Here is a 16,598-nt window from a genome sequence, read left to right on the forward strand (position 1 = left end):
CCACATAACTCGCGATGCCTCGTGGTCATTCTTCTAATTGGCTTTTAAGCAAATTTCGTTAAGTTTAGTGGTCGCTAAAGGGCTCCTGTTGGCTACTGATGCTTGTTAACGATGGTTTTGCGGCACACAATGACCCTGACAGCTGCCTATTCGCCAAAATATATTTAATTAAGAGTGACAGCTATAGCGTGAGTATGAAAAGCTGCGACAGAGAGATGTGGCCCTTCAGTGCAAAATAAAGCGTGAAGTATTATCTTTCATTTCAGTAGATGTGGGAATAGAAGTTTTTCGGTCCCGACCAAAAGCTACACGCCAAAGCTGCACAAAGTCCATGAAATGTATACACCTTCTATAATACTATAAAAACGTAAGTCAATTTCATTAGCATTGCAATTAGCTAATTAATTTCAGTCAACAAATATTGCATTCAGTGACAAAAGAAAAAACGGTAACTCAGTTGGGAGTTTGAGATTCTGCTGAGCATTCAATGCAATATGCTTCGAAAATATGTAGTTAATAGAGTGCCAAAATGGTTTTGCCGCATTACGTTCCTGATTCCAGACAGTTGCAGGCACTCAAATATACATATGTACGTAGTATTTTATATTTAGAGAGTATACGTGTAGTTGTGTGCTTGCTTTTGCTGTACTAAAACCAGTTGAAAACATTTTTAAAGCACGGAAATTACAAAAACTCTTATTCTCTTATGGTGTTGGGTCTATTATTTAATTAAATTAAGCTACCATAGCCGAATGGGTTGGTGCATGAGTACCATTTGGGAAGGCGTAGGTTCGAATCTCCGTGTACGAACATGAAAAATTAGAAAGTTTTTTCTAATAGCGGTCGCACCTCGGCATTCAATGGCAAACCTCCGAGTGTCACTAACGGTCAATTTTGGCTACTTTAAAAGCCTGTTAGTCGATTTTCGTTTCTCATGCTAAATAGACCAAGCTAAACAGCCAAGGCAGACTAATTATTGACGTGATAACGTCTTATAATTCGATTTAACAGGCTGCACGCACGAAAAAATGTGTCGTTACCTTGCTCATTACTGTTCATATGTAGTTACCTTGCTCATTACTGTTCATATGTAGTTACCTTGCTCATTACTGTTCATATGTAGTTACCTTGCTCATTGCCGTTACCTTGCTCATATTAGTGTTACCTTGCTCATTACTGTTCATATGTAGTTACCTTGCTCATTGCCGTTACCTTGCTCATATTAGTGTTACCTTGCTCATTACTGTTCATATGTAGTTACCTTGCTCATATTAGTGTTACCTTGCTCATTGCCGTTACCTTGCTCATATTAGTGTTACCTTGCTCATTAGTGTTACCTTGCTCATATTAGTGTTACCTTGCTCATTGCCGTTACCTTGCTCATTGCATTGAATGAACTGCAAGCGAAAGGGCGGAACGAACGACAAAGCAAACAAAGCAAACGAACGGCAACGTTCGATATCTTGCTCTCTCCTACTTAAGTGAGCGTATATATGTATGTATGTATATGCGCAAATGTACATATATAAATTCACGTATTTGTATTTGCATATGCCTTCTTATTGATTATTATTAATTTGATTCACTTGAAGAATTTAAAATAAAACCAAGTTTGTTAATAATACCTGTTCTTTTAATGTTATAATTATTAATTTTTTTATTATATATGAAGGAAAAAATGTATGGTAATATTTACCATATACCTTATAAGATATGTTGTCTATACTAATATTATAAAGAGGAAAACTTTGTTTGTTTGTAATGAATAGGCTCAAAACTACTGGACCGATTTTAAAAATTCTTTCACCATTCGAAAGCTACATCATCCGCGAGTAACATGGATTATATTTTATTTTGGAAATAGGGCTCGAGATATAGGTCAAAACGTGGACCCGGGTAACCTTCGGATGTGTATGTACAATATGGGTATCAAATGGAAGCTGTTGGTGAATGCTTTAGTCCAGAGTATGTTTCATGCTGCTCCGTGACTAGGGTCTCGAGATAGAGACCAAAACGTGGACCCTAGAATGTGTTTGTACAATATGGATATCAAATTGAAGCTGTTGGTGAATGCTTTAGTACAGAGTATTTTTCATGCCGCTCCGTGACTGGGGTCTCGAGATATAGGTCAAAACGTGGACCCGGGTAACCTTTGGTTGTGTATGTACAATATGGGTATCAAATGAAAGCTGTTGATAAGTGCTTTAATACGGGGTAGTTTTCATACCTATTGATGACTAGGGTCTCGAAATATATGCCAAAACGTGGACCCGCCGTGTCTTTGAACCGAATTAAACCAAACTTACACACATTGTTAAGTAGGTATTGAAGATGATTTCCGTATAGTTTGAATACCTATTGGTAGATAGGGTCTCAAGATATAGGTGAAAACGTGGACCCGGGTAACCTTCGGACGTGTATGTACAATATGGGTATCAAATGAAAGCTGTTGGTGAATGCTTTAGTACAGAGTATTTTTCATGCCGCTCCGTGACTGGGGTCTCGAGATATAGGTCAAAACGTGGACCCGGGTAACCTTTGGTTGTGTATGTACAATATGGGTATCAAATGAAAGCTGTTGATAAGAGCTTTAATACGGGGTAATTTGTTATGTTATGTAATGTAATGTAATGTAATGTAATGTAATGTTATGGTATGTTATGTTATGTTATGTTATGTTATGTTATGTTATGTTATGTTATGTTATATTATGTTATGTTATGTTATATTATGTTATGTTATGTTATGTTATGTTATGTTATGTTATGTTATGTTATGTTATGTTATGTTATGTTATGTTATGTTATGTTATGTTATGTTATGTTATGTTATGTTATGTTATGTTATGTTATGTTATGTTATGTTATGTTATGTTATGTTATGTTATGTTATGTTATGTTATGTTATGTTATGTTATGTTATGTTATGTTATGTTATGTTATGTTATGTTATGTTATGTTATGTTATGTTATGTTATGTTATGTTATGTTATGTTATGTTATGTTATGTTATGTTATGTTATGTTATGTTATGTTATGTTATGTTATGTTATGTTATGTTATGTTATGTTATGTTATGTTATGTTATGTTATGTTATGTTATGTTATGTTATGTTATGTTATGTTATGTTATGTTATGTTATGTTATGTTATGTTATGTTATGTTATGTTATGTTATGTTATGTTATGTTATGTTATGTTATGTTATGTTATGTTATGTTATGTTATGTTATGTTATGTTATGTTATGTTATGTTATGTTATGTTATGTTATGTTATGTTATGTTATGTTATGTTATGTTATGTTATGTTATGTTATGTTATGTTATGTTATGTTATGTTATGTTATGTTATGTTATGTTATGTTATGTTATGTTATGTTATGTTATGTTATGTTATGTTATGTTATGTTATGTTATGTTATGTTATGTTATGTTATGTTATGTTATGTTATGTTATGTTATGTTATGTTGTGTTGTGTTGTGTTATGTTATGTTATGTTATGTTAAAGTATATTATGTTATGTTAATGTTAACTCATTCTCTATATCCATACAAAATATCTATCAAACAAATAAAATTAAAATTTTCTTTTGAAAATGCAACCATTCAATCAGTATTTTCTTATGACGTTATCACGTTAAGCTATCGTCAGTAAACCGACTTTACAGACAACCTCTTTTTTTCATTATTAGCACTATTTTTCTGCTGCATGAAATTTTTTTAAATATGGTGCTTTTTTATAAATTCATACATACATATCTTAGTCATCAAAACCTGGTGATAAAGATCCTCGTCTTCAGAGGAATGAAACATTTACTTCTACCGACATTTCAGTGGCAGAGAATAATCTTTTTCTCTCCATACTTTATTTATGCAAATGCTATAATACAATATCTCGTTCGCCATCGACCCGCAATGCGTCTTTAATGCAAATATATATACTTTCTCTTAATAGTAGACCAATAGATTTGCTTTAAAATATTTGGCTTCAATTTCACTCTATTGATGCTCTACGGCACAAAAAATATTGCGAAATCGTTTACCTCTTTTATTTTGCACTCATTCTCATGATTGCTTATGCAACACGTAACAGGAATACATCTCGACATATAACCAAGTGAAAACAAAGCAACAATACGAACGTTACGAAATTACAAGTTGTTTGATAGAGGAAATATTTCGTAAAGCACGTAGCGAGGTTGGTAATAGAGAGAAATGTGGCAGCCGTGCGGTCTTGAGAGACGGCAACAAAATAAAGGTACAAAGGCACAATAAAGTGCCGGAAATTATGCAAGAGAGATAAACGTGATGCCACAGTCAACGTAAGGGAAAGTACTTGTTACACAGTGTTTATGTGTTTAGTTTGAGCGTCATTTGCGACTATATGGCTTGCAGACTGTAATGAAGTTGATGCAAAAGCCATGAAAGCTATTTAAATGTCACTGCTGCGAAAAGTGCAACTCAAGTGCAAGCTCCTTTAATAGTCTTCTTTCCAGCTGTTGGTATACTTTAAACGCAAGGAGCTGAAAACCGAAATGGAGCAATAAATACGTGAACGATTTGGTAAGAGCTGGAATCGTTTATATCGCAGGAGCATTATATTGTAATTTATTGCTCATGCTCGCCAAGATTTCCTAAATCACAATTACCTTTCTCATTTGCTGTAACTCCGTCACTCAGCTTTCCTCCACTCCCTCAAGGGAGTGGATAAGATATCCCCGTATGTGACATCTTTTTCACACTACAAATATTTCCCTCATTTATCACTAGACCACCGCATTCTCTGGCTTTTGTCGTCAATTACAATATACAACAACATAATTTCGCAGCGTCCATATGCATTTCATGAAGTATATGCCACTCTTCTTCTTGCATATGTAGGATTATGTGGCAAGAAGTACTTGTATATGTATGCGTGTAGTTAATGATTTGCACATTTCTCTGTCTTTTCCTAAGACCTCAGTTCCTGATTATTTGAATATTGCAAATGCGGTGTGACAATGAGCAGATGCAGTTCTCAGCAGTCCTTGGAAAGCATGGCACATCCCTAAATGCACGCACACATGCACAAGAAGTGCATACATTGATTCACCTCAAGGTTTGATTGGCATTTCATCAAGGTGAATATTATTTGATGAAACCAATTTATATTCCAAGAAGGGAAGTAATATTTGCTATTTACAAATTTGTTGGCATATGCAATTACTAAAATCGATTGAATTATTTCCTTGATCAGTAATTGCACGAGAAACTAATTTATTTAATATGTATACAGAAAAATCAAGATTTTGTATACACATGTTGTATGAAACGTAACAAACAATGAACTGAATATTGTTGACAGATGACAGACGAAAAAAACAAGAAATTTGGAAAGGTTTAAAAATACTCCTAGCGACATCGGTGGACTAATAGCTGAAAGTCTCATTTCATAGGTATATACCGGTACACATGTATATATATTCTTGGCACTCCCATCCCCTTTTGGGGATTCGACTTTCTCTTATTTGTCGTGTACGTCTTGCTTTTGCAAATCGAAGGACCTACAGATTTATGCTGTTTCTGAACGGCAAATGGTTTTTAATTAGGAACTTTTTGATGGCAGAAACAGACTCGAAGGTTTGCCATTCCCTACTGAGAACCAATCGGTAATTGAAACAACTTTATCTGTTGTTTGGGAGTTTGAACCTGAACTCTATCGAATGGTAGTCACGCACTTACTCATTTGCCCACGGCGACTGCAGTTGTACTTATATAGGGTCCGCCATATAACTTTACGGAATTAAAAATGCTATAAAAAAGAAACTACTCAATATTTTTCCAAACTGTTTTTTTTTTTTATTTTGAAGTACAATCCTTCCGGTTAATGATGGAACAGAACTTCATTCATATGGCTGTCTCGGCTAGCAATGCACCATCCCATACGATCGGTCCAATCTTTCAACACATTTTCGATTGTATGCGGTTGCATTTCAGCTATGACATCGCGTATGTTGGACTTCAGTGCATCAATTGTTGCTGGTTTGTTGGCATAACACTGGTCTTTGACGGCACCCTAAAGATAATAAACGGCGTCAAATCGCAGCTCCGAGGCGGTCAAACGATATCAGAATTTCGGCTTCATTCATTCGGTGCTTTTCTTCTTCCCATTGTCGTACGTAATTTTCGTACACATTCTGCAATATTACCATGATTTTCAAAGTAATGTCGCAATATTTCCCAGCGTTCTTTGAGCGTATACCCAACCATTTTCGTTCAGCGGAAGAATGAAACTAATTTTCCGTCAAATCAGATGACAGCTAAGTGTTACCATTCTTCAAATAATACCTAGTTCAAATCCGTAACGATAGATGGCGGGCCCTGTATATCATACTTAGGTCTGCCATAAGTCCTGTTGCAAGTTAAGTCCGCTATAGATATGAAATGATAATACTTTTTTTAAATGAAGTTAGTTTTATTTATCATCTGAGTATAAACAAATAAATTTAAATTTTCAATCGGAATGGTCGCATTTGCTTTCTTTCTCTTATGTGGCGAGTCCACAACCCAGCCCAGAATCAGCTATCCTGAGATGCTTTGACATCATCGGCCTTATTAACAATTACACTGGATAAAGAAGCAAAGCGAATGGATACAAATGCTCCGGCTCTGAAAGTATTCGATGCGGTTCCAGCTGGTGGTAACAGAGGAAGAGGAAGGCCACCTCTGCATTAGAAAGATCACGTGGAGAAAGACTTGGCTTAACTTGATGTGTCCAACTGTCCCCGGTTAGCACGAGAAAGAAACGACTGACGTGATACGTTACACTTGTCCAAAATCGCGTATGTGGTTATCGCGCTTGTGTTCTGTCTCGAAAGTCAATGGGATATAATTTCCACACAGGAATAATGGTTCCAGACTTCTAATGCCCACAAAATTTCTGTAGACCAGATTTATTATCACGAGATACTATATTACTTCGTAAAAATTATGTTTACTTCAGATCAAAATCCATTGGTACACATAGCCAAATTCAACCTCACCACAGAAAAACTTCTTATTTGCAATTATGACAATTTACGGAAATAGAGGAGTCGTGGAAGAGAAGAGTTCAGTTATGTGCGGTCGTCCTCAAATATATCATTAAACTCTATATGTATTTTTCAGAGAGAAGTTTTAAAAGAAACTTCGCTCCCTCTAAATAGAAACCATATTTCCTACTACTATATTTCTTTGCTTTAATCTATTTAATTTCTAGTCGTATTAATTCAATACAGCAACATTGAAACACTTTTTTATTATTTGGGTTTACATTGCGTTTCGAATCTGATATCTACCGAACAATACTCAGAATCACGCAGAAACTCGAGGGCAGCGACTGTGTGTATAGTAACTTCTGACCTGGCCGCCGTAGCCGAATGGGTTGATGCGTGATTACCATTCTGAGTTCACAGAGAGAACGAAGGTTCGAATCTCGGTGAAACACCAAAATTAAGAAAAACATTTTTCTAATAGCTGTTGCCCCTCAGCAGGCAATGGGAAACCTCCGAGGGTATTTCTGCCATAAAAAAGCGGCTAATACAAATATCTGCCGTTCGGAGTCGGCTTAAAAGTGTAGGTCCCTCCATTTGTGGAACAACATCAAGACGCACACCACAAATAGGAGGAAGAGCTCGGCCAAATAATACCCAAACCAGGGTGTACGCACCATTTATATATATATATATATATATACATATATCATAAAAAAATGTAAGATTCATTTATAAGGCTAAAAGAAAGTTTCCTACTGACTAAACTTGTCTTTGGAAAATTAATTACATACTCTTCTTACTATGTATATGCGAAAAAGGAGTACATTTTCTAATGACAGTGGCAAAAATTTCTCGAAATTCATGCATAATAAATCTATAAGAACGATTTATAAATTTACTCTCACCTACTTTTCAGGAAGGCAAAGTATGTTAAAAATATAAAATCTTCAATAGACTACTACATAAGAAGTAGAAAAAAAAGTAAAGACCATAAGCTCAAAGAAAAAGACTTTAAATTCGCAACATCAACACATGTATAGGCATTTGCACCACGGACGGGGAAACTTAAACCATCGTATTCGCCGCCCGCAACGGCAACGCTGCACTAATTTACGAAAACCCTGAAGATATCTCACAGCTATAGGCACCAAAACCATCAACGTAACCGCAACAGAAAGCAACCAAAAAACGTATAATAGCCAAAATATACGCAAGCGTCGACCATGTCGCAGGACGGTAAAGTCTCACCACCCCAATATATCGTGACCACCCCTAGCGAGGTGGACGCGGAAGAAGTACGCTCGGAGCAGGACTTGGAGTGCGGTGAGGATGGCGTTGCCGATGAACTGACTGCGCAGCAGAAGCTTATAGGTCAAATGGCTACACAAATGGCCAGTCGATCCTTCTCCGTCGCCACTAGCTCCTCTATAATTAAAAGAGGCGGCAATTCATTAGATGGCGACACAGCTTTGGGCAGCGCCGTGCTTGGTTCCACCGTATCCACACAACAACAGCAACAGCTCAGCAGTCAGGTGGTGCACTCACAAAAGACCATAACGACAAACACTCGCAGCCAGAGCTTGCAATCATCATCAATGATTAGCGGCGATCATTCGCTATTAAGCCAGCTGGGTGGAAGCATCGGGGGACTGGGTACGGGCAACACTGCAGTTACACAGCTGAGCGGACAGTTGAAGGCCAAATCTAGTACTTCAATTGTGTCTAACGAACAGCGCAGTTACATACAAAAGATGGCCTCCACCACGTCGACCTCATCGACTAAAACGAATTTTAAGAGCTTCCTACAACATCCCGATACCACCGGACATCCCATTAGCTCGAGCAGTGGCAGTTTTCTCACAGCTCATCAAAAACATGTACGTCAATTTGTGCGCTCCACTTCGGCGCATTCGGAAGCCACAGGGCAGCCAGGGAGTAGTTCGTTGGGCGGCCAACGTCCTGATAAATGTATACGTAGCGCTTCGACTCAAATCGAAGAGATTGGTTTAGCTGAGGCAGGTGAGACTGGAGTGGCAACATTGTCCACCAACAAGTTGGGACTTCAGCAGTCCTCATCGATTTTAATCTCAAAGTCAGCGGAAACCATCGAAATGAAGACATCATCCCAATCAACAGGCATACGCACACAGTTGACATTGTCTGGTGGTCTATTGGCGCCACCGAACCGCAAAATTACGATTTTAAGTCCCATACACGCGCCAGCTGGCTTGCACGAGCTTTTGAAACGTTCGGGTCGATCACCGTTGTCGCCGCGCATCAGCTTCCCAGGCAGTGAAGCGGACCTTTTTGGGTGAGTAATTTTGAAGAAACAAATTTATGAATAAAGAGTTGTGTATGTACGCCTACATTTATGCAAATTTTGAGTGGTTTGAAATATCGTGCCCTACATATCTCAGGAAGAAATTAATTTTATTCATTGATTACTCATACGCCTCGTTGAGCATATAAATTGAAAATATAATATTATACTGTGTTGTCAACCACCACATTTGCTGTGAGAGGTAGGTGAAAAATGAGGGATGAAAATGTTCTGGTATTGAAATGAAAACATAATTCTAAATATAGGCACACGCAGTTGCGCTATTTGCTACTTCGGATATATTGATTTTATAGTTACGCGTGAGCTTATTGTGAGCTGTGGTTTGCCCATTTAAACGGTAAATTTTTTAGCAAATTGCAGAGTTATTTGATCTTTAGTTAAATGTATAAATTTTGTGCCAAAGGACTACGTGACCGAACCCAGCAGTACATACCTCACGTTGGGGTCGATTAACCTGTAGTTTAACCTGTAATATGCAGAACGAAATTAAGTCAAAATTGCGCGGGTCTCACGAGGCAGCTGGAGCTCTTCGTCTGCAATGAGTTGTAGTTGGGGTCCGATAACAGCATTCGGCAGTCGAGAGTTTTGGAAGGTGATGAGAGTCTCCCGATGAATGTCGTTTTATGCCTATCTATACACTCTTCGATGTAGTAGTTGCAGTAATGGATCTCATCAGTGCAGTCGAAGAGATTCCTCAGACTCTAGATGCTTGGGAGATGGCTCAGACTCTAGAAAATGCCTGCAGGGGTGATTCCTGCGGTAATAGCCAAGCAGGTATTGCTTGTTAAATATTTTACTGTGATCCTTGACCGAGAGCATGGGAGCTCCTTGTGAATGTGTTGCAAGGTAGGCATCAGAATGCATCCCGTTGCTGTCCTGTCAGCAGAATTTCGATAGGAATGGAACTTTGACCACTGACAATCACTGCGTCAGGCGGCCATACAGGAGCAGTGCAGTGTATGTAGTACCGACCCGCCGATTGCTTTACTTGTGGCCAGCATTATTTCTTTGTTTTTGTCTGAAGCGTTGCCGGCAAACTATTTGAAGACCTTTTCCAGGTTTTCGACCTTAGTGGTGCATCACTATGGTCTGTATGTCTCTTTCTCTGACTGCATGCTTAAGATTGGTTACCACGACTGACCAGAGTTGACTGTAAGGTAGGTAAAGATATATTTTAAGCAAGAAAAAAACCACTGACAGATTTTGTTTTCTTTTAATGCAATAAATAATGATAACGATGTAGTATTTATTTAAAAAAATGTTTATGCTTATATAACGACACAAAAGCACGTAAAGCCACATATGCGTTTCAACTTGGTTCTTAGCTGCAAAAAAAATGTCTAAAACGTTGCAATTAATAGGATTGTTTCGCAATAGAAGGGACCTGCTTTAAATATGTCAAGTTAAATTTGAGACGAGCAAAAGTCAACAAAACTGATGAAGTTTGTCTGCCTTAATGTACCTGGCGTCCCTAACAACTTGGCGTCACCTCAGAAACAGTTAAGAAAAGGTATTCATATGATGTAAAACGAATACACCTGAAAATATCGTAGATTTATTGCTAATATAATCCAGTTGTAGCAAACTAAGTCGTGTTTGTTAATTTATGTTGATCAGATGCACCGTGGCAGAAAAATGCGGAAAGCGGATGCACTTCCTGGCATAGACGTTGGAACGTTGAAGTTGTTCGTGCAGATGTGGTACCAAAAGTCTTAAAAATAGTTGGCACACAATTATATGGACTACAACTTCTCGTATTTGTAGATGTAAAGTAGGTGTTGGACGCTGCACTTACATGTGCAAGGTTTTTATTGTAATACTTACTCGAATGTTTGCAGTTTATAAACGATTTGGAACGAATTATAACAAGGCAAAGCGTCAAAATGCAAACGGTGTTGCCGACCATATAATTTGCACCAAAAGTTTCATTTTTCCAACAATTTGATAAAGAAATTTTATAAAACATGTACGTTTACATGTAAAGGAGCCGATCTATTAAGGGGGAGCGAGAAAGTTGCTTACTTACCTAACCTTTTATAATTGGATGATGGAATATGTTGGTGATACCTTAACGCCATCAATATCTGCTCGGTAATGGAAACAAATTTATAAATTCTAGTCCCAGATTTTCTAATCAAACAGTTCTTCACACAAATGAACACATTTTTTAGGGTACTAGTATAGATTTACTGTTCAGTGAACACTTTCCTTTCAGTCCATCTACTACATATTTATCTATCTCAATTATTTTAAAAATGTTAGTTATTCTGATAGACTAAAAGGTGCAACGCGTTTATTTTTAAAAACTAATTTAAAGTGTCACTCATTTGCATAACAGCCACGGAATTAAGCGGTGGTGTATGAATTTACTTCTTCGTAGTATTTGGCTATACATAATTCATAAATTTAAATATTCATTAATCAGTAGTGGGCATTTATTAAAACCGTGGTATTCTGCATTCTCCATATGTCGGAGGCACGCAAATTTTGTGCTGCTATTTAACGCATTCGTGAAGCAGAGTTCGGCCATAATTTCCAGAATAGCGAAAATGAGTATACAGCATACAGTCATTCGCTCCAAACACAGCCAAAGTCATGGTCGATGTGGGAAATCAAATTTGCAAGAGCAATTAGGCATACAAACATAGAGAAACATGATGGCATAGTGGCATTCTTGAATAAGTAAACAATGTGGTGGCAAAAACGTGTGTGCGGCCAATGCATTTAGCCATTTGTATTTGGACACCAGTTGGTTTGGTTGGTTCATTAGTTCGTTGTTTTATGCTGTTGAAACGCGTTTACTCAACATTCTAAGCCATGTTAAGGGTTTTGCTCTACATAAATCGCGTTATATCGGAATTTAGAAATGCAATTGTACGCTGCACTACAGCTCCATTAGGCATGCCATAATGCATTCAAAATTGTTAACAAATGTTTATATGTATGTATAACTTCATACTTAAGTATACATAATGTATATGGGAGGGGGTACACCCATAGTTACTCTATTCCCCCCGCAATCAAAGGCACATCTTATGGCTACGTCAATTAGTATTGCGAACCCTAGTCGTTAAATAGATACTACTGTGGGCAAAAAGTAAGGTGAATTTATTTGTCAAACTTCGTGGGATTAAAATTTCGCTCTAGTTATTTTTTTCATGAGTTGGCAGCACTGTTAATATCATCTGGGCCAACTTTCATGTGAATGTCATTATCAGTAATATATTTACGCTTGTGTTTACCAAACGACCAAGAGTGCATTTTTCGATTTTCACAATGTCTGATTTGATTGAGCAGAGAAGTGCCATCAAATTTTGTTTGTGGAATGAAATTTCGGCTGCGGAAACGTTTAGCATGTTGCAGAAGGCATTTGGTGATTCGACCATGTCGCAGAAAAATGTTTATAAGTGGTACAAAGACTTCAAAGAGGGTCGAGAACGTGTTGATGACTTGGAGCGCTCCGGACGACCATCGACGTCTGTGAAAACCATTTTGAAAGACCATTTGGGCCTTCGAAAAGTCAAATCTCGTTTGGTACCGAAAACTCTCAATTTCTTGGAAAAAAGTCGTCGCGTTGATGTGTGTGAAACAATGCTTTCAGACTATCAGGACAACCTCAAATGCTTCATTACGGGAGATGAGACTTGGATTTATGCTTACGACCCTGAAACAACCGACCAATCAAGCGAATACCGTGCTAAAGGCGAGGCCAGACCGAAAAGAGCACGTCAAAGTCGTTCAGAAATAAAGGTCATGATGACAGTTTTTTTCGATTTTCGTGGTGTGGTGCACTATGAATTCCTTCCACCTGGCCAAACTGTTAATAAGGAATATTATTTGAGCGTTATGCGTCGTTACGTGAAGCAATTCGTCTAAAAAGACCAGAATTATGGGCCAACAACTCTAGGTTTTTGCATCACGATAATGCACCGTCTCACACTGCACTCGTTCTTCGTGACCATTTCGCCAAAAATTCCACGCATATCGTTCCGCAACCACCGTATTCGCCTGATTTGGCTCCGTGTCACTTCTGGATACTCCCAAAACTCAAGAGACCACTCCGGGGAACGCGTTTCGAGTCGATTGAGGAGATAAAAGCTGAATCTAAGAAATTGCTGATGGCTATACCGGAAATGGACTATTTGGCATGTTTCGGGGATTGGAAAAATCATTGGCATAAGTGTATTTCATCGAGAGTGGATTATTTTGAAGGGGATGAAATTGATTTACAAGAATAAATAAAGATTTTTCATTTTACAAACAAATTCACCTTACTTTTTGCCCACAGTAGCATGTATATGTACATGTAAATTATGTACCTATATATATTGGACATACATGTGCCTCACAAACAAGGAGTTCTTGTAATTTCTTAACATAATAAAAATTGCACTGAGCAAATGGCTAACGGCTTAGAAACTGTTTTACTGACAAATGTGCTGCGGTAGACTTGTGTAAGTGAATGATGAATTCGATTTTAGACACTCTTGTGGAAAATGAGGGTACATTTCTGTTAAATCACTTGATTGTAAATGCACGCTTTTATTAAAAAATATATTGAAACAATTACATCTAAAATATTTTGAACTAATTTTATATTTAAAGCAAATCGCCGATGCTAAACAAAAATTCATTTGAAAATAATCACACTTTGAGACTTTCAGCCTTGTCTACTAATTTAATAATTTATTGTATTTTTATTTCATTTGCAGGTAAGTTTCGAAAACAACAATGTCAATCAACCACCGGCGATATTTCTAGTTGATTCAGCAAATGCATTTATAGTATTTCAGCAAGATTATACAATAAAAAATCCAAACTCTGACTTCTACTTGTAAAGTGTAGAGCATTAACTGGTGAGTTCTTTTAACAGTTTCTCGGAGCTTCACGCTAATTTCGCCATAAACAGTTTGAATTCGGATGAGCCATTCAGCTACAAATTTTGGTTTAACTTTATGCTTGCCTCAAGAATTTCTAGAGCGAACGATAGCAAAATCGTAGTGGATCTAGACCAGTGCTGGCCAAAACTCGGACTCATATGAATTTTTCAATTTTGCTAAAGGTTCAGATAATGAATAGAACAACTCGCTCACGCAACTGAGGCAAACAATATTACCAACGAATTTGACTAGAAAAAAATAAGAAAAAATGAATTGTTTAGTAATTTAAATAATGTGGACGATGAAGATTTTAAAAAATTAACCTTTTAGAATAGTTCAATTAAATTAATATACATTAAATTTTTAATCAACAATTTTATTAGAATTAAAGCAAACAGCTAAATTAAAATGTATTCATCGACTAATTTTTAGATAAATGAAAATTGACTTTCAAAGATGCTTGAAATTATGTTAAAGTATTCATTTTCAGGTCAATACAATTCATCTTTCCTGTTTATGTACAGGGTATCCGGTGGCAGAATAAGGAATTAATAGCTGATTTAAGAAAGAATTAGTAATTATAAAAGTTTATTTCAATAACTATTACAAAAAAGGCAAATGCGGATTTTATTTTCTTAAAAGTATTGCCACATATAAACTAAAAACAAACGTTCTTTTCAAAGTCTTGATGGCGTCACGTCAAGCTCCCGCAACGCCCCCTAAACTTCTGCCAGTCTGTTTTTCTGGGGTTTCCAAAGGGCAATGGCATTTGTGCCTCCTCGCCATACTGAAACTCAATGTACCTGTGGTCTGAGCACGAATCTTCGGCAAGGACTCTCGTTCTTAATTTCTTGCGGTTTCAAACTTTCGTTCACCTGCTTCTGTAATATTGCTACCGTTAGGCTCAAAATAGGTTTGCTGATAGAATAATAGTTTTCTTGGAAAAACAGGAACAGAAAAATTTTAGTGAAATATTAACAACATTACAACCGTCATGGCTTTTACACATTTTGTAAATTTAATTGTAAAAGAATACTCTTACTCTGTCTGTTACCGTTTGTGAACGGCACAGATGAATGGTTTTTAATTACCCATGTCAATACCAGCTGTTAAATGGTTACTGCATGAAGTCACATGTCTTAAAGCTTGTGCTTCCATCACTTAATTGGAATAGGCTTTTGGTGATTCCACTTTAAGAAATTGGCCTGTCAAGAAAAACAAAGTCAAAAGTAAAGAGAGAAAATAAAAAAATTTCTATCTTCATAATGAAGTTCTTTTAAGTGGTACTACGCATTACCGCTACACTTTAATTTCAATTCTGATTTGCTGTTGCTTAAAGTTAATGAGGCTTAAAGTCGTACTAGAAATAAGCCACACCTCTTCAGGCAGCAATTGAGTATTTTCTTGGTAAACTTTTTGTAGTAGTAATTAGCAAAGTGAAGACACAAAAATCAAGGGAAAATGGTTGCAAATACAGTTTCGATGCCCACCCAAAAATTATAAACAGTTACTTTGCCTTGCTACCTTCCACCATATACATACATGACTTTTTATGGTTTTCTTATTGATTATTTTGGGTTTTTTTCGATTATTTAAATCCTTCTAAAGGTTCACTGGCGCTGAAAGTGTTCATAAAGAGTAGGACTTTACTTATGTTAGTAATTTAAGTTAACTGATATTTGTTGACTTTCTTCTAAGCTCTCTTTAAATCGTTAAAACTGTATAGCTTTCCGTTATGTTTGTCGAAGTTCTGGCAAGTTTGCATATGCAATCTTATAAATGTTTCAAAAATAAAAAACAAAATAAAGTTTGCTGAAACAAGAAAGTATTTATTATTCAAAAGATTTCTGACTTCGGAATTATAATTTCGCTAAGAAATTTTTAATGAAAAATTTCTTTTCAGGAATATCAACGGAATTGTTAATGAATTATTTTACTTATTTTTAGGCGATAGCAGAAACTACCAACGAATGCGCAAATAGTTTTGGCATTAAACCAGCCTGTGCGGCTAAAAAAAACGTTTTGTCACCCTATTCTCACACTCATTGTCAACCTTAACGCATATCAATTTATTTAACTATGCCTATAATAAATGTGAATTGAAACCTATATTTTTTATAAAACTCGATGAATCTTGAAACAAGCTTTCAAATATTTAATTACAGCCGGGTTTCGAACTCATCGGTAAGTTGTTTAAAAATCGATTACAAAGATTCTACTGAAATCGCAAGCAAATAGGAAAGCGAATTGACATAAACTTTTCAAAAATGGGGGTGAATGCTTCAGTTTTATTTTATACAAATAATAATTTCTTATTATTTTCTCTCAAAATTTTTGCAATATTGCCGTTATATGAGGAACCTT

General features: G+C 36.6%; 1 protein-coding gene across 1 annotated transcript in view; it reads left to right on the plus strand.

Annotated features, from left to right (window-relative positions):
• Positions 1-16,598, plus strand: part of LOC129238286 (mucin-5AC-like) — a 186,270-nt gene that overhangs the window by 82,020 nt on the left and 87,652 nt on the right. The window contains exon 2 of the mRNA XM_054873324.1: positions 7,930-9,324. Within this exon, the coding sequence (XP_054729299.1) occupies positions 8,237-9,324 (1,088 nt within the window). The 5' untranslated portion in view covers positions 7,930-8,236. The remainder of the gene's footprint in view (positions 1-7,929; positions 9,325-16,598) is intronic.

This window comes from Anastrepha obliqua, chromosome 2 (genome assembly GCF_027943255.1).
Source record: "Anastrepha obliqua isolate idAnaObli1 chromosome 2, idAnaObli1_1.0, whole genome shotgun sequence".
Taxonomy (NCBI): Eukaryota; Metazoa; Arthropoda; class Insecta; order Diptera; family Tephritidae; genus Anastrepha; species Anastrepha obliqua.